Here is a 25,838-nt window from a genome sequence, read left to right as displayed (position 1 = left end):
GAGGGGTTGGAATTGGATGAGCTTAAGGTTGTTCCAACCCAAACCATTGTATAAACCTATGAACGGGAGGGGCAAAGGCTGCTCTGCCCTCTGAGCCATGCCTGTTGTTGACTGTCCAAGCTTTAAGCTCCCAGTGAAGCCACCTCCATGCTTGTTAAAAGTCTCTCTCCTTCAAGTTCCAAGAAGCGTGGAGTCCTCTCTCCTCCATCCTGCTCTGCAACCTGCAGGAACTTCATGCATCAGAGGGCTCTGCATCCCAGTGAGGCTTGGCTGAAACTGCCCGGGGGAGGACATGCTGCCAGGGAGGTGCAGAAGGCCTTGTTTCCTTGGGAGGCCAGCAGGCTAAGGCCAGGAGGCTAAGGCGGCAGCTGCAAGGCCTGACTGGCTGCCGTGCGTCTGAGTGAGCGGCGCTGGGCTCTGAGCCACGAGCCACATGCGAACACACGTGTTCTGGAGAGCTCTGCTTCAGGCCCACCCCTGGATGCCAGTGTCACAGAGGGTATTCATGGGCACGAGAGATGATTTTTTTTTTTTCCTTCAAAATCAATAGTGTGTCTTAATTTTGATACTCAGGCCTCTCGCTGCCCACCCAGTAATCTTTTATCTAATGTTTAGCATCTTTGCAACAGTCATGAAAACATTTGAGATGGTTTGGGAGTCACCCACCTGCCCCCTCTGCTCTTATGAGATCAGCCAGACTAGACTCAGCTGCCTGGAAGTTAAGGAATTGATACCCGCCTGAACATGAGCCAGCAGTGTGCCCAGGTGGCCAGGAGAGCCAATGGCATCCTGGCCTGCATCAGGAATGGTGTGGTCAGCAGGAGCAGGGAGGTCATTCTGCCCCTGTACTCTGCACTGGTTAGACCACACCTTGAGGACTGTGTTCAGTTCTGGGCCCCCCAGTTTAGGAGGGACATTGAGATGCTTGAGCGTGTCCAGAGAAGGGCGACGAGGCTGGGGAGAGGCCTTGAGCACAGCCCTACGAGGAGAGGCTGAGGGAGCTGGGATTGGTTAGCCTGGAGAAGAGGAGGCTCAGGGGTGACCTTATTGCTGTCTACAACTACCTGAGGGGAGGTTGTGGCCAGGAGGAGGTTGCTCTCTTCTCTCAGGCGGCCAGCACCAGAGCAAGAGGACACAGCCTCAGGCTGCGCCAGGGGAGATTTAGACTCGAGGTGAGGAGAAAGTTCTTCACTGAGAGAGTCATTGGACACTGGAATGGGCTGCCCGGGGAGGTGGTGGAGTCGCCGTCCCTGGAGCTGTTCAAGGCAGGATTGGACGTAGCACTTGGTGCCATGGTCTAGCCTTGAGCTCTGTGGTAAAGGGTTGGACTTGATGATCTGTGAGGTCTCTTCCAACCCTGTGATACTGTGATACTGTGAATGAAGCTGTATTTACAGCTTAGCACAATTTACAAGCACACATATATACAATATACACATTTATAGTTACATACAGGTAGGTACAAGTTAAAAGTAATACAGAAACACAATGCCCCTCCCAGAAATCAGAGTCCCCAGGAGGGGGCTCCCAACCACCCCTGCACTCCTCTACCTTATCCCAGAGTCTGCCCTACGTGCAAGGTGAGCTGGAAGGATCAGGAAGGGGAGTTAGAAGCGGAATGATTAGTTGGGTTACACAGATCTAGGCAGAGCAGCAAAAGCCCAGGAAGAGAACACAGACACTGACTGACAGATAGAGACTCTGTCCTGTCTGTCTGTGCCCTTGGTTTCATACATCTCAGCAAACCTATGAGTGAAGTAGACATCACCATTATTTCCTTTTTCACAGCCTGTAATCTAATTTCTCTCATTAAAGTACTCCAATTAGCCTCAGAGCAGCACAACGTTAGACACAGGATTAAACAGAATCTGGAACACACCAGCAGTGATGCAAACGTTAAACTTCACTGAACTGGAAGAGAAGTTCTCATGTTCAATTACACTGCTTGCCCATTAGGTGGACTCAGGAAGCTCCTTTCTGCTTAGGCAGAAGGCACTCAAAATGAGATTACTTTTTTTTTTAACAGAGCTTTGCTACAGATTTACTCACAAATAACCTCCAGATTCCCCAGGACTAACTACAGCTTCAGGCAGTATCCTAAACACTTTCAGGGACTTCTGTTGGTGAATTGTCAGCCGTTGAGGGGCTTCTGATCTCCTGATCTCCCCAGGCTCTATCAAGGATGCTGGGGAAAAGAGGCAGATGATCTCTGACATGGTCCTGGTTCCTTTTGGATGATCTGTGTCCCTTGAGGACTGCCAGTCTTGGCAGAAGAGTTGCAGGTGTAGGCAGGATGCCTTGCGGATGCGTGAGCTTGGCACGGTGTCACACAGGCTAAGCAAGCCTATCGCCTGGAGGCATTTGGTGCCTATTCCTGGTGAGCTCAGAGTAGTTTCCAGGCAGACAAGCCCAAAGTATCCAGGCTCATTATTATGCAGCAGAGGTAGCCTATAGCTTAGCAGAGCATGACAGGATACAACAGCACCATGGCAGAAGCAATGGCAGCAGCAGCAGCAGCAGCAGCAGCAGCAGCACACTGTGCTACCTGCTCATCTCTTTTATCAATGTAGCCCAAGTCTAATGGGCCTTTGGACACAGATTAGCCAATCAGAATGGCAGTTAGCCAAGCTTAACTGTATTAGGTGAAGTCAGGGCTTGCTTTTACCTTTTTAGGGCAGAACAAGTTTGGACAGACATGGAGGCACCAGGCGTTTTTCTTTTCCTGTGGTGCTTCTCTCATCAGCAGAAGGAAGGAGAGCAGAAATCATGTCTGGGCAAGCCAGGACCTGTTTAGGCCTATTTTGGCCTTCCACAACATCCAGCAAAGGCAGAAGTTCTCCCAGTGTTTTCCACCTGTGCTGGCCTGGGTGAGCTGCTTGCAGGAGGGCCAGACTGCTCTTGCAGAGCAGCACCCTACAGCAGCAGCTCTCGTGCACAGCAGCCAGCACCCGAAGGCTGATGGGCACCCCGGCAACGCTGTGCCTTTGCCTGTTTCTCAGGAGGAGCTCAGCGATGCCAAGTCCATGATTGAAGAAATCAGTGCCAAGCAGGAGGAAATGCAGCAGAAAATTGAGCAGCTGCAGCAAGAGAAGCGTCGGGAATCACGGAAAGTGAAAGCTAAGTAAGGGCTCACGCTCCAGGGCTCTGGAAGTGCCAATTAGCACTGGTGTCTGTTTTGTTAATTTCCTTAATCTCTTCCTGATTGGACATGTGTGTCAGCCCTGATTATTAGCAGGAATAATCAGGAGCTCTAGCCTTCAGCTCACCTCAGGCTTTTAGACTCATACCCCCACAGGACAAAGCAGAAAAACATCCAAGCCTGACTGGGATTCCAACAGCAAAGGAGCCCCAGCAGCCCCCAGGGCCTGGTGAAATGCACAGATCTGCCAGAGACACGTTGGGGCAGGAATATTGGTGCAAGTCAGGAGCCTTCACCACTGCAAGCTACTGCTGAGGGCCTCCCATCTGGGCAATAGCAGGGCAGTCTTCCCTTCCAAGCACACAGGACTTGAAGGGCTCTTGATGGTGTGGTCAAGCATTGCCTATTCTGAGCAGGGTGATGCAGGAGCAGGTCTGCATGCTGCTGGGCCACTCTGTTGCTGCAGGGAAGCAGGTGGCTTGTCCACCTTGGCTCTGATGAACCCCCTTCTGAACACAGAGGTGAAAGATGAGTGTCCTGCTACCTTGATGCAGACACTTAGCCAATCTAGGCTAGCCCCTTAGCTAACAAAGCCATTGACTTAGATGAAATCTGCTTGCAAAAGAACAGATCTGAAATAAGCTTCTCCCATAGCCAGTGGAAGCTACTTCCAGAGCAGTGCTCATGAACTGCATCCAAGTCAACTCCACCAAACCCAAATCCTTTCATCACCTCTGCTGCAGCTGTCCTAATTCTGATTCTGCCTGTGTCTGTCACAACCATAGTGCAGGAGCTTCAGCTGTAGCCCTCATACTTTCCAACTGTCTTGCTCTTTGTATTTGTCCAGGAGAGCACAGAAGGATGACCACAGCTCACAGACAGTGCCTACACCTCTCCAGGGCAGCCCATTTCGATCCATTAACCTTCCGGAACCTGTCCTGATCAATGAAGACTTTACAAGTCTTTTACACAACGTGACTTATGAAAAAGGTAGGAGATAGAGTAAGCAAATGCAGCACCTTCCTCAGGAGAAAAACCCAGGGGAAGGGGACATCAGGCTCTCCTCAGGTGCCAGCAGCACGAGAGAGAACAGGGCTGCAGCACTACCCGCAACTCCGTGCACGCACGTTGGCACAGTGATTCAGGGCAGCAGACTTGGTGCTAGCCTGGGTTCAGGAGGTGCTGCTCTGTCTTCACTGTCCCAAAAGCTATTGCTTGCCTCTTCCAAGCAGAAGGAGGCAGGCTGGATCTTCTTCCTGTAATGCCAGAGGCACAGGCAGCAGCTCCTGATAAAAACACTACAGCCTCTGGATTTGTTTCTGTGTAAGGCAGCAGGGCACAGAAAAGAGGACCACAAGGGTTGGCAGAGAACATCTGGGCCACAAAATTGATCAGGGGCTAGGAGCACCTCTGCTACAAAGATAAGCTGAGGGAACTGGGGGTGTTCAGCCTGGGGAAGAGAAGGCTCTAGGCAGACCTAATAGCAGCCTGCCAAGACCTGAAGGGGCCTGCAGAGGAACTGTTTGCAAAGGCCTGCAGGGACAGGATGAGGGATAATGGCTACAGCAGAGCAGACTTAGATTGGATGTGAGGAACAAGTTCTGCACCTTGAGGGTAGTGGAACTGTAGCTGAGGCCACATCCCTGGGGATATTCAAGGTGAGGCTGGACAAGGTGGAGGGTGTCCGTGGTGGCTGCAGAGGGGTTTGGACTGGATGCCCTTTGGAGGTCCCTTCCATCCCAGACCATTCTGTAGTTCTGTGATTCTGGGGTTTGGACTGGATGCCCTTTGAAGGTCCCTTCTATCCCAGACCATTCTGTAGTTCTGTGATTCTGGGGTTTGGACTGGATGCCCTTTGGAGGTCCCTTCCATCCCAGACCATTCTGTGATTCTGTGGTTGATTCTGTGATTGATTCTGTGATTGTGGGGCCACAGCAGTGGCTGATTTAACAAGAGGACATGGCAGCTGGCACACAGACATAGGCCAGGCTGCTGTGTCACTGCTCTGTGCATGTACACACTGCAGGGAGAATGGCTGCCCCTTGCAGCTGCAGAAGCTGCTGACCCGTGGTGTTAGGCTTACACCTTAATGAGGAAAACACTGCCAACTGCCAAACACTTGTGAAAGTTGGGATCAAAGAAAAGGTGATGGACCAGAGCATTTTCACTGTAATTAACCTTGGGGTGTGTGTCTAAACTGGCCTAGTGCTTTCTTGCTGTTCAGATAGGAAAAGACTAGAAACAGGCATTCAAAATGCCAAGGAAGGGAGGGTCTGAATGAAGCCCATGTGCTGCTTTCTGCTCTGTTCTGCTCAGGATCTGGCCAGTTGCAGACACCTTCTGCCCTGCTCTGAGGTGGTACATGTTAGCCCTCTCCTTCACATGCTTCTCTCATCCACTTCCCTCACTGCCCCTGTCTTTACATACACCACTCCACTCTTCAGCAGGCTCCTTCCCACACATACATCACCAAGCACACCCCCAAAACAGCCTGCCTGCAGGTGCCACAAAAGCAAGGACTGCCACTGGAATGGGCTGCCCAGGGAGGTGGTGGAGCTGCTGTCCCTGGAGGTGTTCAAGCAAAGCCTGGATGAGGCACTTAGTGCCATGGTCTAGTTGATGGGACAGGGCTGGGTGCTAGGTTGGACTGGATGAGCTTGGAGGTCTCTTCCAACCTGCTTGATTCTATGATTCTAAGGATCTGCTGTAGTGGGAGATGTAACAGGGGGGATTCCACAGCGACAATGTGAGAGTCTGGAGGCTCTAACCATCCTGACTAGGCCTGGCAGGAGAAAGCCTCTCCACAGCTCTCTTCTCTTGTAAAGTTTCCCTTTGTTCTTCAACAGTGTCTGACACCAGGATCATGCCGATGGCAGAAGGAGGTGTGAAAGTGGTAGCAGGCCCAGGTAGGAAAGCACTTAACTGTCCAAACCCAGGGGGGCAATGACTGAGTCTGAGTGGAGGGAAAGCTTTCAGGGAACGCATTGCACAGCAACCTCTTTTGCTCCACCACGTACCTCTGGCATGCAGAGGATTGGCAGGGAAAGCCTTTCTGCTGCTCCCTTTTGCAGCTTTGCTCCTAAGTGCTCTTGCAGGGAGGAAGAACAGAGGCTTACTGATGTGTCCAAGAGTACCAAGAGTGCCACTTGGACACTAGAGAGAAGCAGCCTTCGGAGTGACTCGCACCAGCACAACTGCTGAGCTGCTTCTTTGCTCACCAATTTCCCTGCAGACCTCTCAGAACAGTTACAGAGAGGTTTTTTTTCTGGCAGAAATCAATTTAGCCAGACCTAAGAGAATGAGACAGTAAAGAACCTGGCCAGCAAAAAGACAAATGAGAACAACCCTGTAAACCAGAACCGCTCACTCATCCGGGTGGCTCTTGTTAAAACAAGAGGGAACAAAAGCTACCTAAAGTGGTTCACTGCAACCTAAACTCCAAGCATTTGCATTAATGCAGTTCCAGCCCGGTGGCTGCTGCACCCTCCCCTGCCTTCTCTGGGTTTTAGCAGCCTCAGGCTATCAGCGCTCCTGCTGCGGTATAAACGCACCACAGAGCCGTGGCAGTTTATATCCATCGAGAACAGCATTTCAATCCAAATGCCACTCCTGCTTTGTTTCTACAACACCTGCCAAGTCCAGAAGGGTCCCACAACTCTGAAGTGCAGCCATACTTGGAATGTAGTATTTTTCTTTTCCAGCATGTGTCTAGTTTGAGACTTTATTTGGCCTGACAATAAATGCTGGAAGAGTGCAGCCCTGGCCTTGCAAAAGCCTTTGCCACCTGCCCTCTGTTTGTAACCGAATGCTCCAAGGCTATAGCCCTTGTGAAGCACAGAGAATGCTTCCAGCTCTCCTTCTGGTTGCTGATGATGATGATGCAGGTTAGCTGCCTGCTGTGACCAGGATGTGAAGATCCATACAGCTGTTTGTCATTGCAGGAGCAGCCATGGAGACAGATGAGAGCCTTAAACCTTCCTTGCCGACAGAGGGGCAGTCAAAAGTTCATCTACCATCAACGGTGTGGAAGCAGCCCAAGGACACCAAGGACTGGGGAGATGAATACATCTCCAAAGAGCAGCCAGAGAGAGGGAAAGACATGGGCCAAAGCAGATACAGCTCAGCAGACACCGTTATATGTGAACCCTCTTTGGCTGGTAAGGACAGAGTGGGAAACTCTGGCTAGAAAGGCTCAAAGCAGCATCCACACCTAAGGTGTGCTGGCTGGGAACCAGTTTCCATGCAGATATCAGTTTATCCTGCTGGGGAGAGGAATGTCTCAGGGCCTCCCAGACTTCTGGCCTTTGTATCTGCTGGTCTATGCCACTGTCAGCTTCAGGTTACTGCTGAGATTGTGACAGGGCAGCTGCTTAAATGGGTGGAAAAAATACTTCTTGCCCTGCAGGAAACTCGATGGGAACCTCTGGTAGGAATTGCTTTGCCTTTCAGGCTTGTTTTGTTGTGCTTAGAAAAAGCTGCTGGCCACAGGGGTAACCACATTTGCTCTGCAGCTTGCTTAGCAAACTGTGGCTCCACTCACAGCTGAGGCAACACTGTGGAATCAGGCTAGAGTCTTCTCACTTGGGGAAAGCAGATACAGGAAGATAAGGCACTGGTGTCACTTTCTGACAGTTTCTCCTTTCAAGAGATCCCCATTGCTTTATTTGTTAACCTCAACCATTATCTTTTGGAAGCCAAAAGGCAGAACATTGCTTTGGAGCTGCTGGAGTCAGAAAGGAAATATGTGATCAACCTCTCCCTGATCCTGAAGATCAAGGCCACGTTGCAAGGGCCAGATGTGAAAAGGAGCACCAAGGAGAGAAGGTATCAGATTTAGTCTGCTCTTTTTTGGGGAGTTTTACTCAAAGAATCACAGAAACAGCCAGGTTGGAAAAGCCCCTCAGGGTCACCAAGTCCAACCCATATCCCTACTCTAAACCACAGCTCTAAGCACCACATCCAAACGAGCTTTAAACACATCCAGGTTGGTGGCTCTGCTTTGTCCCTGGGCAGCTCATTCCAATACTTGACCACTCAGGCTGGGAAAAAGTTTTTCCTAGTATCTAGTCTAAACCCACCCAGTCACAACTTGAGGCCATTCCTCTTGTCCTGTCACTAATGACCTGTGAGAAGAGACCAGCAGCAACCTCTCCACAGCCTCCTTTCAGGTAGCTGCAGACAGCCATGAGGTCTGCCCTCAGCCTCCTCTGTTTTACACTAACCATCCCCAGCTCCTTCAGTCACTCCTCATCAGGTTTACTCTCCAGGCCCTTCCCAGCTCTGTTGCCCTCCTCTGCACTGGCTCCAGCATCTCCACATCCCTCTTGTAATGAGGTGCCCAGACCTGGACTCGAGGTGTGGCCTCACCAGAGCAGTATTCTTTCTGCATTGTCCTCTCCCACTTTTCTTTCATCCATAAAGTGATCTCTGAACACTTCAGAGTTTATTTCTAGCTGAAAATTGCAGGCACTGAAAGGTTTTTGCAGTGATTAAAGACATCCTTGTCTGTCCTTGCATCTCCTCTGCCTTGCATCCCGAACTTACTACTTTGTTTCAGTCTCATTCCTAGTCCTATCTCCCGTTCTTCCTTTCATGAGCCTCCAGCCTGGGTGGGGACAAAGCTTTGCTCATTCAGTGCTTGCTTCTTCCAGTCCTCAGCTTCAGCTCTAGAAGCTGCTATGGGCAGAAGCCCCTGGCCAGTGGCTTCCATGCATCAGTCTGGGCAGAGATAGGTATTTACACACAGAAACAGGAGCAGTGAGCCTGGCCCAGCCCAGCAGAAAACCCCAGCACTTACTGTCACTGCATTTGCAGTGACACTGAGCTGGGAGGGAGTCGATCTGCTGGAGGGGAGGGGATGCTGCAGAAGCACCTGGCCAGGCCAGTGGGCTGAGGCCAATGGGATGAGACTCAGCAGGACCAAGGGCAGGTCCTACACTTTGGGCACATCGACCCCATGCAGCTACAGACTGGGGGTGAGTGGCGGAGAGAGCCTGGCGGAGAGGGACCTGGCAGTGCTGGGGGACAAGGGCTGGGCATGAACCAGCAGCGTGCCCAGGTGGCACAGAAGGCCAATGGCATCCTGGCTTGTATCAGGAACAGTGTGGCCAGCAGCACCAGGGATGCCATTGTGCCCTGTACTGGCACTGGAGAGGCCTCACCTGGAGCACTGTGTGCAGCTCTGGGCCCTCACTGCAAGAGAGATCCTGAGGGGCTGGAGAGGGTTCAGGGGAGAGCAATGAGACTGGGGAGGGGGCTGGAGGAGAAGGCTGCTGAGGAGAGGCTGAGGGAGCTGGGAGGGTTCAGCCTGGAGCAGAGGAGACTCAGGAGGACCTTAGCACTGTCTACAACTACCTGAAAGGAAGCTGTAGTCAGGTGGAGTCAGGCTCTGCTCCCAGACAACTTGTGACAGGAGAAGAGAAGCTGTGCCAGGGGAGGGTTAGTTCGAGTGTTAGGAAGCACTTCCTGCTGGAAAGGGAGAGACTGGAATGGGCTGCCCAGGGAGGCAGTGGAGTCACCATCCCTGGAGGTCTGTCAGGAAAGCTTGGATGCGGCACTTGGTGGCATGGCTTAGCTGATGTGGTGGTATTGGCTCACAGGCTGGACTTGATCTCAGAGGTCTTTTTCAGGCTCAGTGGTTCTGTGGTTTGCAGAGACCAGCCCCTGCAGCACCCCAGATCCCAGAGTGGGAGACAGCTCCTACAGCAACTCCCATCTTTGGCCTGGGAGTTCCCAGCCCCCAGCCACATTGGGAGCCCAGTCCTTGCTGGCTCTTCCTTTGGCTCTTTCACTGTCCCTAGGAGTCCCACAGCCAAGGAGTTACTTAACAGAAGTCCACGCTGGGCCATGTGGTACCTGGCTTGCTGTGGACTTGTTGAAGCGGTTAGATGACACAAGCAGCTCCAGCTGAAGCATGACTGTGCAAAGGGAATTCTCCTTTTCACCCTTTTCCCCTGGGACCTTTCCATCTAGCAAAGTGTTTTGATATCTGACATCTTCATTCTGATTCTGGATGAGACCAGCACAAAATGACAGAAGGGCAGCAGCAGGTTTTGACCAAGGGCCTGACAAGTGAGACAACACACAGAGCTGGGGAGCATTGCTCCAAGCACTCGATGGGATGGCTCAGGACCACAGTCCTGCTTCATTAGCTACAGCAGCATTGCCTCAGGCTTTTGAGTTCAGCAAATTCTGGTCAGCTACACAAGGCACTGGAGGGCTGACCCCAGAACCCTTCCAGCTCCCTGCCTGCCAGAGATGGTACCTGCATGTCCAGAGCAGCCGGCACAGGCTCTCCTGCTGCAGCCAGCAAGAGTAGTTAGTAATCAGCTGTAGTTAACAGTTAACAATGCCTTTGTTTAAAGCCAGCACCCACGAAGGTAGTCTGCAGGTGGGCAGACGTGGGGCTGAGCCTCTGCTGGGTGTAACCAGCCCCACATGGCTTCCCTTCAGCTTCTTCCCCAACTCGCTGCGCTACCTGGTCCAGCAGCACGTCGACTTGCTTCACGCCCTGCAGGAGAGAGTCCTCAGCTGGCCACGCCAAGGCATCCTAGGAGACATCTTCCTGAAGTTAACAAACGATGAGGTATGTCACAGCCCTGCCCGGGCTCTCCTGCTGCGCTGCTGGCCCACAGGTGGGCTCAGAGACCTCGCAGCAGGGGGGGCCATGCTGTGGAGCTGTGGCTAGGGTAAGGCCTTTCAGCCAGCCCCTTTGAGCAGAGTCCCAGTGCATGGTAGCCTCTTTGCTGCTGCATGGCTGCTCAGGGTGCCCACATGCCAGCTCCCCCCCGAAGAGGGGGCACACAGTCACCTAGCACAAATACACCAGGTCTGAATGTGGTGGCAGAAGCCACAGGTGAACCTCTGATGGCTGCATTGTGCTGTCCCCCCACGACACTTGCCTCGTCGCTGGCAAGTGGATGGGCAGGTCCCTTTATCCTCTGTGCTTTGTAGCCCCAAGTAAAGCAGCACCACCTTGCCAGGGGCAAGCTTTGGTGGGATTAACAGCGAGGCTTCTCCTGCAAGGATGTGTGAAAGCTTATCTGATGCTTTAAACATTTGAAGAGTCATAGATCAGAAAAGCTTCTTCCTCTCTAGCTTCTCTACCTCTCCCATCTGCTATAAAGCTGTGATCAGCAGTTGAGCACATTGTGAACACATAAACAGCCTTTCTTGAGAAGTCCCAAGCCCTGAAAGCTTCACGCAGTGCTAGCAGCTCTGCTGCACTCATGAGCTCCCAGGAACCATGGTGGAGAATCAACAGTTCCCATCCTGCCTAGCTCTGTGACCAAAAATCTCCCTGAAGTTTCTTTCTTCTCTTTTCATTTTTATTTTCTTTCATTTTCTTTTTTCTTTTCTTATTTCTTTTATCCTTTTATTTTCTTTTACTTTTCTTTTTCTTGTATCTTTTTCTTTCTTCTTTTCTATCTTTTCTTTTTCTTTTATCCTTTTCTTTTTTTCCTCTTTTATCCTTTTTTCTTTTCTGTCTTTTTTTATTTTATTTTTTTTCCTCTTTACTTTTATTTGTTTCTATTTTCTTTTTCTTTTTTTTTTTTTTCTTTTCTCTTTTTCTTTTATCCTTTTATTTTTTCTCTTTTCTTTTGTAAGAATAACTTCCTGGACTGCTATGTTGCCTACCTGAGGGACCTGCCAGAATGCATCTCTCTGATCCACGTGGTAATCCTGAAGGAGGTAAACTTTCCTGCCTGATTCACAGGACGAGATCAAACTGCAAGGGAAGCATTCAAATCTGCAAGGTGGTAAAGAGCAAGATCCCCTCCTGGGATCAGTGCTGGGCCTCACCTGGAGCACTGTGTGCAGCTCTGGGCCCTCACTGCAAGAGACATCCTGAGGGGCTGGAGAGGGTCCAGAGGAGAGCAATGAGACTGGGAAGGGGGCTGGAGGGGAAGGCTGCTGAGGAGAGGCTGAGGCAGCTGGGAGGGTTCAGCCTGGAGCAGAGGAGACTCAGGGGGACCTTATTGCTGTCTACAACTACCTGAAGGAAAGCTGTAGTCAGGTGGGGTCAGGTTCTGTTCCCAGGCAACTTGTGACAGAAGGGGGCATGGCCTGAAGCTGTGCCAGGGGAGGGTTAGGTTGGATGTTAGGAAGCACTTCCTCAGGGTTAGGTTAGATCATGGAAAGGGTGAGTAGACACTGGGATGGGCTGCCCAAGGAGGTGGTGCAGTCACCATCCTTGGAGGTCTTTAGGAAAGCTTGGATGTGGCACTTGGTGGCATGGTTTAGCTGATGTGGTGGTGTTGGGTCACAGGCTGGACCTGATGATCTTAGAGGTCTTTTCCAGGCTCAGTGATTCTGTGGTGTGAGCCTGGACCCTTTCCTGGTATGTCTGCCCACAGTAGGACTCTTCTGCCAATCTGCTGCTTGTGTGCCCAAACACTGCTCTCCCAAATGCTGTGTGGCTGACAGGCTCTCCCAAAGGCAGATCTAACCTGTGCCCAAAGCTGTGTTCCTGCTCTGCCATGTGCTGGTGCTCAGCCCTCCCAGAAAGCTTGCCCATGCACATGGCTCCAGACCTGTGCCAGGCAAACAGTGTCTCTGGGAAATGGACAACTCCTCCCAACAGGGAGACACAAGAGTGAGGCTGAGGACAGTCACTGCTGCTCAGCTTCAGCCTGGGGTCAGAGACTCAGAGAATGGTTGGGTTGGAAGGGACTTTGAAGCACATCCAGTTCCAACCCCCTGCCATGTACAAGGACACCTCCCACCAGCCCAGATTGCTCAAGGCCTCATCCAGCCTGGTCTTGAACACCTCCAGGGAGAGGGCAGCCACAGCCTCCCTGGACAACCTGTGCCAGTGTCTCCCCATCCTGACTGGCAAGAATTTCTTCCTCCTTCTCCAGTCTCAATCTGCCCAACTTGAGCTTCAACCCACTCCCTCACATCCTGTCACTGCAAGCCTCTCTAAGCTGTCCCACCCCAGCTCTCCTGTAGCTCCCTTCAGATTCTGGCAGGCTGCTCTAAGGTGTTCCCTGCAGCCTTCTTTGTTCTGGGCTCCCTCAGCCTGTCCCCACAGGGGAGGTTCTCCAGCCCTCTTTGATCTAACACCCTTGATTCTTGAGATTAAATTCAGAAAGCTAAATAGAGAGGTAGTTTTAATGGGCAACCAACCCACACTGGCTCACTTCCAGACATCTTTATTTCAAAGTCAGTCTTATTTTGTTCTAATTTATTTAGGCCTAAACTCAGAATTTCATCCTGAACAACAGCATCTACCTGGGGTTCCAATGGAACTTAACTGGTGCACTTCAACCACCACCCCCTGCTTCACAAGGCTCTCACGATCTCCAAGCCAGGGAGTTTCATCGTTCATCAGCACAGCTGATGGAAGGAGTTTCAAACAGCCCTTCCAGAAGCAGGACCATCACATGGCTTAGGTTGGAAGTGACCTCAGAAACTGGCACCTCCATTCCCTATTGTCTCGTCAGGTGCTAAGTCCTGCACCTGGGTCACAACAACCCCATGGGGAGCTCCAGACCTGGGGATGTGTGGTTGGAAAGCTGAGACCTGGAGAGGGACCTGGGGGTGCTGGTTGGCAGTCAGTGCCCATGAGCCAGCACAGCCCAGGTGGCCAAGAAAGCCAAGGGCAGCCTGGCTAGGGTCAGAAGCAGGGTGGGCAGCAGGGACAGGAGGTGCCCATCCCCCTGGGATCAGCACTGGGGAGGCCACAGCTCAAGTGCTGTGTTCAGCTCTGGGCCCTGCACTGCAGGATACTGAAGGGATGGAGCCTGTGCAGAGCAGTGCAGTGAGGCTGGAGAAGGGCCTGGAGCAGCTGGGCTGTGAGGACAGGCTGAGGGAGCTGGGGGGGTGCAGGCTGCAGAAGAGGAGGCTGAGGGCAGAGCTCATTGCTCTCTGCAGCTCCCTGCAGGGAGGTTGGAGCGAGGAGGGGGCAGCCTCTGCTTCTTGGTGCCAAGGGGCAGGAGCAGGGGAAATGGTTCCAAGCTGCCCCAGGGGAGGCTCAGGCTGGATGCTAGGAAATATTTCTGCCCTGGAAGGGTTCTCAGACCTTGGAATGTTCTGCCCAAGGCAGTGCTGGAGTCCCCATGCCTGGGGGTGTTCCAGCAGCCTGTGGAGCTGGTGCTGAGGGACATGGATTAGTGCTGAGCCTGCAGTGCTGGGTGGAGGGTGGGGCTGGATGAGCTTGGAGGGCTCTGCCAAGAAGATGTGTTCTGTGATCCTGTGATTCTGTCACACACAGCTGCCACTTGCCTGCTGTGCTCCTGTGAACTGTTTGAGCTACTTCCACTATAGCTACTCACTAAACCCCACAAGCACTTGGAAGCAGCCACATTTTAAGGGAGGGAGAGACACTGAAGTTGCTTTCTCCGTTTCAGGTAGAAGAAGAAATCAAGTCTGATCTCTACATTCTGTTCTTCCACATAGTGCAGCGAATCCCTGAGTACCTTATTCACCTACAGGTAGGGCCCCAGGATGCAAACTCTCCCCTTGCAACTCTGAGTTAAGAGCTGGTCTTCAGGCCTGACCAGGTAGAGGGCTTCTGGCCAAGCCAATGAGCCCTCTGAAAGGGAGAGCCAGCTGAGAATGGCTTCATTTGGCTGATTGTCACCTGGAGCTTATTGCTGTTTGCCACTTTCTCCATTTGTCCTGACAGAATCAATTTTTGTCCACTGGGCAGCTGAAAACTCTGCTGCCTGCTGCTCTGGGAGAAGAGGAGGCCAGAGATGGGGACTATCTGCTCTGAGCCAGCTCCCCTGACAAGGCTGGCCTCTTTGCTGGGTGGGCCACATGCCTGGTAGCAGAGAGACTGCGAGGGCAAGAGGCTGCCAGGGGCCAGCAAGCTCTCCTACACAGAGCCTGCTGATCAGGAGTTCCAGCTGACAGAAGGGCTGTCTCAGCTGTACTAAACCATGTCGGAGAAGGCAAACGAGACAGAAAGCAAGCCTTGGCAAAGCGAGAGATCAGGCCGTTGAGGCAGAGCTGGGCTCCAGCAGTGCACACGCGTCCCACGGCTGCATCCACAGTGCCTGCTTGTGCATTTGCACTGCAGCGGGAGGCGGCAGAGCCCACCCACATCCCCCCAGAAACCCGTGCTGCCTAGAACAGCTCCCCCAGAGCCGTGCCGCGGGCACTGCAGAGCGCTAATTCGCCTCCTCCCCAGAGGGTTAGGGCACCCTCCAAACAGCCTGCTCTCCTCTGTGCCCCAGAATGTCCTGAAGTTCACGGAGCAAGAGCATCCTGACTATTACCTGCTGCTAGTGTGCGTGCAGCGCCTCCGCGTCTTCATCTCCCACTACAGCCTCCTCTTCCAGTGCAACGAGGACCTGCTCATACAGAAGAGGAAGAAGCTGAAGAAGTAAGCACAACATCAGCTCATCCTATCACCAGGGAAAGGGAGGTGTGTGGGAAGCCTGCAGACAAGGGGGTTAGGACCAGACACGGCCGACAGGCGCAGCTGCTCTGTTGAACTAAAGCCAAGCACAGGAATGCTGGAGGAGGCCACTGCTGGTGTTTGTCCTCCAGACCGAGGGCAGAGTTGGGGTGGGTCCCTCTTGAGTCCTTCTGAACAGAGCAGCCACATCTTTCCTGAGCACTTTTGAGTCCTTAAACTGACAGCAAAGTCATTTCCTAGTGGGAGAACACCTGGGGACAGAGGACTTAACTGCTTTGGAGCCTGGTGGCCCTGGTGGGTGCCAAGGCTGCTGCCTGGAGCCCTCCTAGGCTGAGACAGAATAGTGTCACCTTCTTATACCGGGGGAGCAGGTTGGGAGAATGAGCCTTTGAGACAGACTGTGATAGAAATGACTTTGCATGTAGATTCTCAGCTGCTGGTGCAGAGGAGTCTCTTGGAATCAGGACTTTTTACTAACACCAGACTCTGGTTGCCTCTGTTCCTTGTGATGATGCACTGGAGAAGCAGGACAGGACCAAACTTCAAGGGAAGCTTACAAATCTGAGGGTGGTAAAGGGCTAGAAGAACTGCTGGGGAGGGCCTGCTGTCAAGGAAGGCACTAAGAAGGCAGCAGAAAGCAAACATCCCTGCAGACCTGGGGGTGGGGGGTGTACAGGTTCTTCCCTGGGGCAGGCAGAGGTGAATGGGACCGCTTAGGTCCCTCCCAGCCCTGTTCCCTGTGACTCTACAGGCTCCTGCTTATTCCCTGCCTTGTTTCTTAGCACGACGATGGATTTCTCCTCCCTCAGGTCATCCCTGGTGAAGCTGTACAAAGGTCTCACCTCCCAGTGCACAAGCCAGGAGGTTTCTCCAACGCCCAGCGCAGCCTCCATCCGGGACAGCGGGATCCACTCCGAGGAGACAATCCAGGCCTTCCCCCCAGCACCACCCTCTGGCACCACAACCCCGTAAGCCTCTGCTCCTGCTAGAAGGCTTCCAGAAGGGGCTGACTGCTGCCTCCTCACACAGACAATGCCAGTGACAGCAGGCAGCTCCAGACTGCCATTGCCAGGAGCACTCACAGAGCCACAGGTTGCACTGGGTAGGCAGGGACCCTCCGAGGGCATCTTGGCCAAGCCTCTGCACTCAGCAGGGACTCTGCCCTGCCCCACTTCAAAACCACTGATTGCCCTTGGCCTATCCCCACAGGCCCTTCTGAACTGTCCCTCCCCAGGCTGCCTGGAGGTCTCCTTCAGATATTGAAACGCAGCTCTCAGGTCTGCCTGGAAGCTTCTCCTCTCCAGGCTGAACAGCCCCAACTCTCCCAGCCTGTCCCCACAGCAGAGGCTCTCCAGCCCTCTGAGCATCCTTGTGGCCTTCTCTGGACCCTCTCCAGCAGCTCCAGGTCTCTCTTTGGTTGGGGGCCCCAGAACTGGCCCCAGCCCTGCAGGTGAGGTCTGAGCAGAGCAGAACAAAGTGACAGAATTCCCTCTCTCCACGAGCTCCACCCTAGCACTCCAAGCCCTTCTAAACAGCCCCTCCCCAGCCTTCTCTTCAGACACAGAAGTGTAGCTGTCAGGTCTGCCCTGTGTATGGATGGAGATAGAGGGCTGGAGCCTTTCTGCTGTCCATTCCCACATTGCTTACAAGGACAAAGACTTCATAGCTCTACCCAGGGCTGTCTGTCCGAACAACATCTCAAGGAAGAGACACATTTGCATAGGCCTGGCAGCAGTGTGCAATAGCAGCAGCCTGCACCCCACTGAATGCTGGGGTGCTTAGCACAAGATCCCAGTACAAACAGGCTCAGACACCAGACTAGTTCAGAAGACCTGACAATCTGTGTCTGTTTCCAGCCTGCTAAGAGGAGCCAGCTGAGCAAGGAGCAGCAAAGCACACCAGACTTGCCTTTCTTCCCACGCCAGCATTTGGGCTGCTGTGCTTCCTTACAGCACCTGACACTAACCAGGAGAGGTTGGCTTCACTGTTCTGAGTCCCTCTCAAGTGGCAGATCAACCACCAGCCTCCTTCTCACCAGACTACCCAAGCCAATCTCTCTCCCCTTAAAGGCATGATGCTTTGTCATGCCCCCTCTATTCTGCTCTGCTGAGACCCCACCTGGAGTACTGCATCCAGTTCTGGAGCCCCATTGCAAGAAGAATGTGGAGGTGCTGGAGCATGTCCAGAGAAGGGCCACGAGGATGCTCAGAGGGCTGCAGCAGCTCTCCTGTGAGGACAGACTGAAGGAGTTGGGGCTGTTCAGTCTGGAGAAGAGGAGGCTCCCAGGTGACCTTCTTGTGGCCTTCCAGGATCTGAAGGGGGCTACAGAAAAGCTGGGGAGGGACTTTTTAGGCTGTCAGGGAGTGACAGGACTGGGGGAATGGAGCAAAGCTGGAGGTGGGGAGATTCAGAGTGGATGTGAGGAGGAAGTTGTTGAGCAAGAGAGTGGTGAGAGGCTGGAATGGGTTGCCCAGGGAGGTGGTTGAGTCCCCATGGCTGGAGGTGTTTAAGGCCAGGCTGGCTGAGGCTGTGGGCAGCCTGACCTAGGGTAGGGTGTCCCTGCCCGTGGCAGGGGGGGTTGGAACTGGCTGATCCTTGTGGTCCCTTCCAACCCTGACTGATTCTGTGATTCTGTTCTGTGATTCTTGACATGCTTCTTACTCCAGCTGACTGATTCTATGATTCAGGCCCCCATCTTGGTAGCCTCAGTTGGCCCCTCCCCAGTTTCCCCACATTCATCCTGCACAGAGTGCCCAACATGGGCCTGGGTGGGGCCTCATCAGCACTGAACAGAAGAGGAGAAAATAAGCCTCCACAGCCCTGCTGGCCATGCAGGACAGAGCTTGTCTTGTCTGCCATGTCAGCTGCATGCCCTGGCATTGGCTGTAACCCCAAGTTCTGCCATCCAACCCACACCCCCTCACCTGGCCTGCTATGTGGGGCACATCTTGCCACATGAGGCTTCTGCCACCCCCCTCCCTTCCTCGTGTCCCCACAAGACAGCAGTGGCACTTTCCTAAGCAGTGCTCCTCAGGGGCCGTGGAGCCACTGTTTGGCAAGGGCTTGCACCTTCAGCTTCATCGGGTGCTGACTGACCTGGAACACATGGAGGGTAGGAACTCTCCAAGCACTCCTGCCACACTTCTGGGGGCAGTCACCCTACTCCGGAGTGTGCAGCTACTCCCCTTCTGCAGCTGCAGAGACAACCAGGGCACAGGGAACTAAGACACAGCCCCTACACCACAGGAAGGGGAGTGCAACCCCCAGTGCAGATGGAGTGGAGTGCGATGGGGGAGCCTCAGCTCAGCTCCTCCTGGTGCAGAGTACAGAAGGCAGCTCAGGCTGCTGGATGAGCTGTCCCACTCCTGCAGTCCCGCTGCAGTTCCCAGCTCTGTTACTGTGCTCCAAGCTGTCAGACCATCTTTTGGCCTCAAAATCCAGAGAAGGGAGCTGGGGGAGTGAGGGGCAATGAGAGCTGGTTCCTCAGTCATCCCTCAGTATTCTGCTTCCTCCCCTCTGTTCCTTACTTCGAAGGCATTTGATGCCCCAGATGAAGAAACCCCAGCCAACCGTGATGGACAACATCCAGGCTGTGAAGCCTCCCGACTGGGAGATGGAAAGCAGAAAGCACGAGCGGCCAGAGAACATCCTTGCACCCTCTCAGCTCACCGAGCAGGAGCTCAAGGCTCTGACCACCCCCCTGCAGTCCATCCCCGAGATGGAGTACGAGGCGCCGCCGGCCGACGCTGTGGGAAACCCCGAGAGAGCCATCAGGAGCTCCGTGGAGCTGCTGCAGGACGCCAGGAACTTTGCACCGAGCTACGAAGAGTTTGACTACCCGGGGGAGGTTTTCACCCTGCCGGGCCCCTACGAGGACGACACCTTTCAAAACCTCGCCCTCTTTGAGAACTGCTCCCCGGCCTCTTCCGAGTCCAGCTTAGACATTTGCTTCCTCAGGCCCGTTAACTTCACCTCGGAACCAGAGAGGACAGATCACGCCCTGCAGCCGCTGCCTAAGAGCTGCACGCCCGTCAGCAGCAGCACCTACAAGCGTGAGATGTTCCACAGCAAAGGGAAGCAGCTGAGCAGGTCGCTGAAGGAGCTGCCGCGGAGCGCCGAGGGCGTCAGCACCAGGCTGTACAGCACACGCAGCAGCAGCGGCAGCCGCCTGCAGCAGAAGCAGGAGAGGAACATCCAGCCCCACATGCTCTCAGCCTCAGCCCGAAGCTCCCAGCGGAGCTACTTCCCCCCACAGAGAGGAGCGAGTGAAAAGCAGAGCTTTTTGGAAGTAAGGAGGCTTAAATAGGAGGAGGAAAAAACCCAAACCCTAAGAACCAGGCACGTGGTGGTGGTGCGGCGGCGGCGGCAGGGTCCCAGGCACAGTCAGGGCGGCACATGGCAGAACAGCTCCCAAGGCCACACATTCCAAGCCCTCACCTGCATGCAGCTCCTTTACACACACCCCCCACCCCCCGGGGCGTGAGGCACACCGCTGAGTGCCAGCTGGAGCACCTCTGAGACCAGCCAGCTTCTGGTGTGCCTCCAGCTGCCACTGAGCTTCCCCACCAGTAAATGCTGCACCTGAGCAGGGGCACCAAGCCGGGGGGTCAGCTGTGCCAGGAGTGCTGGGGGAAGAAAGTCCAGGGACTCAGCACCAGATGCTTAGCTGGTGTCAGCTGGCATGACTTGCCCAAACTCAGCCCATTTACAGCAGCAAGAGTTTGCTCCGTGGCTTTTGTTGCATGGATTGCAGACCCACGCTGAAGTCCGTGTGCAGACAGACAGAGCCCAGGAACTGTGCCCCTCAGATGAGCACTGACAGTGGCAGGTGGCACTCCTGCCCCTTGGGGACAGCAGGCCCTGAGCACTACCTTCCTACAGTCTGCAGTGCCTGCTCAGAGTCATCTTTGAGCTGTCAGAGGGGAAGATCTCTTGAGACTTCCCGGGGAAGAGGCGGAGGGTGCTGTAAGCTGCTTAGGTAGTTCTGTCCCTGCTGTCTGGAGAAACTCCCTCCTGTTAAAACGAGGTGAGGTGCAGAGAAGGCTCCCAGAGATGGGAGGAATGTTCCAACAGCCTGACTGAAAAAGCAGCAAGGTCACCTCCAAAGAAAAAGAGAAAAAAGCCCAGTGAGGGAGGGAGGTGGTGGAAGGTTGAGCAGGGGAAATGAGGCCGGCAGAAGAGCCATAGGGGACACAGACCCTCTCCCCCCACCATGAAACAGGCTCCGGTGAGCTCTTTGGCACTCACTTCCACAGCAGGGGGCAGAACTGCAGGACACCTCCTCCCTCCCTCAGGAGACCACCCTGGCAGTGGTGGCCACAACTGGAGAAGAGGGACTTTGCCTAGAGCCTTGCTGAGAGGAATGCAGTGCTCTTCTGAAAGGGAGGAAGACCTCTGGGGGGCACACACTTAGCAGGTGGTGTGTGTGCTGATGAAGCCTTCTGCCCCACAGATACAAACCCAGGCAGCAGCAGACCCAGCAGAAGAGTCTTTCACACCATATCAGCTCAAGAAGTCTGAAGCCTCCCTGCCTTAGGGTAAACAGAGCTCATGAGTAAGGAGAGGGTGGGAAGCTCCTTCAACTGCCCGGGCTGGCTTGCTCCCTTATTGGCCAAGGGGGCTCCTAAGGCCCTCCTGAACAGCTTAGCAAGTAGGCTCCAGTTTCCTCTGCCAATGCCTCTCCTTCCACTCCTCTGCCATGGGCTCAGCCTCAGAGCCAGCCACACGCTCTCTGCAGAGGTGCCAGTGCTGCCCAGGCCCAAGTGACCTCTTGTCTCCCAGCCTCACCAGCACCTCCGCACCCAGCAGGTCCCTCCTAGCGCAGAGACAGAGAGAGGAGGGGGCACGGATGCGAGGTTGCAAACGCTGGTTAAATTGTCTTTTCCCTTTTAGGAGCTGCATGCAGAAGACAACACCAGGTTCTGCCAGAAGGATGACAATGAGCAAACATCCTTCAGCGACCACAACCCGCGGCACGAGCCCAAGGGGGGGTTCCGCAGCTCCTTCCGCAAGCTCTTCAAAAAGAAATAAGCAGCCCAGAGAAAGGCAGGCCACAGCCCAGGTGCCACAGTGCTTCCCCGGGGGTCCTGAGGGTGGAGGCAGACAGCAAGGCCCCAGGATTCCCCCTAACGTACTGGGTGGAGGGGTGAGGGAGAGGAGATGCTCACAACTGCCTTACAAACGCATCCTGCTCTTCCTAGCGCAGGGCAGGGCCAGGCTATGGGTTGAAGGGGAGCTCAGCCAGCACAGGCTGTCCGATAAGCACAGGAGCTTGCTAGCTTTCACCCCTACCTGACCTAACCTTTCTCAGAGTTTCTCAGAAAGCTTTGGCTGAATCCCACTGTCTTCTCCTCTCCGTTATCCCCCGGCGCTGCCCGATGTGCCCCCGATGTGCCATTCATCTTTGCTCTTCCGTGGTCAAGCCAGGTCGGCTTTGGGGCTCCCCCACAACATAGTGGCTACCTTTGCAGCCTTGGCTTCCTGGCCAGAAGTCTGAAAGTCTCCTCCTTCCTCCACTTCAAGCAACAAAAAGCCAACCCCCACCATCGAGCAGCAGAAAGCCAACCCCACCATCGAGCAGCAGAAAGCCAACCCCCACCATCGAGCAGCAGAAAGCCAACCCCCACCATCGAGCAGCAGAAGCCAACCCCACCATCGAGCAGCAGAAAGCCAACCCCCACCATCGAGCAGCAGAAAGCCAACCCCCACCATCGAGCAGCAGAAAGCCAACCCCCACCATCAAGCAGCAGAAAGCCAACCCCCACCATGGAGCAGCAGAAAGCCAACCCCCACCATCGAGCAGCAGAAAGCCAACCCCCACCATCGCGCAGCAGAAAGCCAACCCCCACCATCAAGCAGCAGAAAGCCAACCCCCACCATCGAGCAGCAGAAAGCCAACCCCACCATCGAGCAGCGGAAGCCAACCTCCACCATCAAGCAGCAGAAGCCAACCCCACCATCGAGCAGCAGAAAGCCAACCCCACCATGGAGCAGCAGAAAGCCAACCCCCACCATCGAGCAGCAGAAAGCCAACCCCCACCATGGAGCAGCAGAAAGCCAACCCCACCATCGAGCAGGAGTGCCAGGAGACCAGCTGGCATTACCATGCTGGTTCAAGAAGGCACCTTGATCAGTAACATCCTTTCTTGTGGCCTCCCTGCACTCCCCAGAACCCTCCCTCACACTTCAGGCAGTGCTGTACTTTGAACTCTGCTCTAGCAATCTCTGCCCCTGCTGTTGGATTTGCCTGTGTCTCCAGACAGGCGATGCAGGCTGAGCCCCAGGTCCTGCCACCAAAGAGACTCTCCTGGACCCTGTCACCTCTGGAGACACTGGCACCTGGCTGCAGGCCTGTATGACACCTGAAATGCTCTCTTGGGCCTGACACCACCATCACGTGCTGCACCTCGCTTGGGAGCTAGAAGGGAAGCACCGGGGTGGGAAGGTCCCTGGTGCTTCACCATCACAGTCACCAGGCCTCCTTATTCTGCACAGAAACTCTGCCACAAGACACACAGCACCCTCCTTGCACCCTGCGGTGCCAAACCCTCGGCGACGCTGTCCTCTGCTGCAGCAGAGGAAGAGCTTTAGTTAAAAGCCAGGCAGGGTGAGAAGCGCAGCCCTCTGCTGTGATACTCGTGGCGTAGCCCAGCAGCAAGAGCACCGCTGGCTCAGCGCTGTGCCGCTAGCTGCAGCCGGGGCATGATGAGGGCAGTTTCCAGAGGAAATGAGGCTCCATCACCTTCTTTGGGCAGATTGGCATACTGAGGCCAACGGTAACATCTCGTGGGAGTTCACACAAGGCCGTGATGTTAGTGACCTGAAGCTCCACCAGAAGTGCAAAGGGTCTGGCTGCATGGCTCTCCTGGCAGGGAGCATGGCATGGGGAGGGTCCAGAGCAGCTACCCATGGCTGCAGTGGTTAACAGCTGCTGCAGATGCAGGGCCTATAGCTCTCTCATAGTGCTGACTGGACAAGATAGTTCCCCCCACACCCACTCCTCCTTACAAAGAGGAAAGAAGTATCATTTACACCCACCCCCACCCCCCCAGTCTCCCACCTTCTGGAAACTATTTTGGGAAGACTCCTTTCAATTTAAGGTTTTACATAACAAAAAAAGCTTCTATCCCTTCCTCTCCCCCTCACATCCTTCTTAAATCACAAATCCCCTGGCCTTTCCCACTCAGGACCACACCACACTGATCAGTGCACCACGGCTCCTTCTTAGGACTAGGCAGCTTTCAGCCAGACAGAGCAGGGCCAGGACAGAGCAGGGTAGGACTTTTACAGCCGAAGCCTCGGCACAGCCTCTTTGCTCAGCACAGGCATCAGCCACAGGCAGGCACAACCAGAGGGCTACAACATCGACGAGTCTCCGCTGCAAGGCACTGATGCTGCCAAGGGCTCTGATGCTCCTGTCCTTGCTCTCCCAGATAACAACACTCCTGTTCTTCACAGAACAAACCTGCTCCTCACACTTAGCAGGAAGATGCCAGGTCAGAACCTACTTGCTAACATCTCCTGCATGAGGAAACCCTTGCAAAGCAGCCAACCTTTGCTTGTACAGCACACGTGGATGTCGGCTTCTGCGGTAGTGACTTTAGGCTGGGTCAGAACTGATGGTTATTGCTTTCTGATCCTGTGGCAGTTCTCACTTCCAGGCCTGTATTTATCACCTGAGATGTCCTTTTACCTGCTCAGAATCTGCAAATGTAAATAAAATGAACTGCTGTGAAGCTCAGCACCGCAGACGAACACACAGCCTCGTGCAGGCCCCTATCCAGCTCTGCCCGTGACGTTCGTGTGTGCTCTGGATTGTTTTCTTCCTCTGCCAAATAAATGCTGCTTTTAAATAATGTTGCTGGCTCCTGGGCACTCTGTCAGCCACAAGGCTGCACTCGGTAAGAGGAAATTCATGGTTCTCATGTTCTTTCCTGAGACAACATCACAGAGTTACAGTGTGGTAGGGGTTGGAAGGGACCTCCGGTGATCATCCAGGCCAACCCTCTGTCAGAGTAGGGGCACCCAGGGCAGGGCACCCAGGAACACATCCAGGTAGGGCTTGGAAAGGCTCCAGAGAAGGAGACTCCTTCCAGCCAATTCTGAGATTGGATGAGGCCTCAAGCAACCAAGTCTAGTTGAGAGGTGTCCCCACTCATAGCAGGGGGTTGGAGAAGATGATCTCTGAGGTTCCTTCCAGGCTGAGCCACTCTGGGATTCTAGCAAATGAAGCTAGAGGTCTATTTTTTATAGCTCCTCAGAACTCCAGTTTGATGTCTGTTAAAAGTCTTACTTCTATAAAAACACTCTTTGGGAAAGAAACCCTCTTCTTTATCATCAGGCCCTGGCAGTTCTTCTTTCAATCATAGAATCAACCAGGTTGAAAGAGACCTCCAAGCTCATCCAGTCCAGCCTAGCACCCAGCCCTATCCAGTCAACCAGACCATGGCACTAAGTGCCCCATCCAGGCTTTTCTTGAACACCTCCAGGGACAGTGCCTCCACCACCTCCCTGGGCAGCCCATTCCAATGCCAGTCACTCTCTCTGTGAAGAACTTCCTCCTAACATCCAGCCTAGACCTACCCTGGCACAACTTGAGACTGTGTCCCCTTGTTCTATTGCTGGTTGCCTGGGAGAAGAGGCCACCCCCCACCTGGTTACAATGTCCCTTCAGGTAGTTGTAGACAGCAATGAGGTCACCCCTGAACCTTCTCTTCTCCAGGCTAAACAACCCCAGCTCCCTCAGGCTCTATTGGTTGGAATTTCTGCCCTTCAGAAGCTGTGAGGTTAATAAACACGTGGGATTCCTGCTCTTTAACAAGTGGCCTGGATGTTTGCTGCAGCAATGTTCCGACTCTGAACATTGCCCTTGGCCAGCTTCAGTTTCAGGCCCAAGTTGCAATCAAATAGCTGTGGTAGCTTTCTTGGCATTTACAGACTGTGGGAAGGTAGACTTGAGAGCGCTGCAAAGAAAGATAACATCCAATGAGGAACTTCTGTGCTGCTTCAGAGATGCACAGAACTTAGCAGGATGGCAGGGGAACAGCTTCTGTGACTGCTGTCATGCTGCACTTGCAAGAGTCACAATGACAGTTCCAGATTATAGAATCACAGAGGGTGGGGATTGGAAGGGATCTCCAGAGATCATCCAGGCCAACCCCCTGCCAGAGAAGGGTCACCCAGGGCAGGGCACACAAGGACACATCCAGGGGGGCTTGGAAAAGCTCCAGAGAAGGAGACTCCACAACAACCTCTCTGGGCAGCCTGCTCCACGCCTCCAGCACCCTCACAGGGACAAAGTTTCCCCTCCTGTTCCCCTGGCATCTCCTCTGC

At 54.0% G+C, this 25,838-nt stretch overlaps 1 protein-coding gene across 6 annotated transcripts in view; it reads left to right on the top strand.

Moving 5' to 3' along the window:
- The window catches only part of ARHGEF33 (Rho guanine nucleotide exchange factor 33), a 39,677-nt gene extending 17,783 nt beyond the window's left edge, over nt 1-21,894 (top strand). For 3 of the 6 annotated variants that reach the window (XM_064146257.1, XM_064146255.1, XM_064146259.1), the window contains 12 exons: nt 3,000-3,121; nt 3,987-4,129; nt 5,986-6,045; nt 7,081-7,296; nt 7,834-7,963; nt 10,592-10,724; nt 11,747-11,830; nt 14,491-14,574; nt 15,322-15,470; nt 16,289-16,474; nt 19,041-19,794; nt 21,399-21,894. In XM_064146257.1, coding sequence (XP_064002327.1) covers nt 3,000-3,121; nt 3,987-4,129; nt 5,986-6,045; nt 7,081-7,296; nt 7,834-7,963; nt 10,592-10,724; nt 11,747-11,830; nt 14,491-14,574; nt 15,322-15,470; nt 16,289-16,474; nt 19,041-19,794; nt 21,399-21,536 — 2,199 coding nt within the window. In that variant the 3' untranslated portion in view covers nt 21,537-21,894. Of the gene's footprint in view, nt 1-2,999; nt 3,122-3,986; nt 4,130-5,985; nt 6,046-7,080; nt 7,297-7,833; nt 7,964-10,591; nt 10,725-11,746; nt 11,831-14,490; nt 14,575-15,321; nt 15,471-16,288; nt 16,475-19,040; nt 19,795-20,958; nt 21,044-21,398 lie in introns of all 6 variants that reach the window. The other 3 variants (XM_064146260.1, XM_064146256.1, XM_064146261.1) reach the window with 3 other exon arrangements.
- Nucleotides 21,895-25,838: the final 3,944 nt, after the last annotated feature.

The sequence above is a fragment of the Pogoniulus pusillus genome, chromosome 7, assembly GCF_015220805.1.
Source record: "Pogoniulus pusillus isolate bPogPus1 chromosome 7, bPogPus1.pri, whole genome shotgun sequence".
Taxonomy (NCBI): domain Eukaryota; kingdom Metazoa; phylum Chordata; class Aves; order Piciformes; family Lybiidae; genus Pogoniulus; species Pogoniulus pusillus.
Note: the sequence above shows the minus strand (reverse complement) of the source record. Positions and strands in the feature narration are given on the sequence as shown.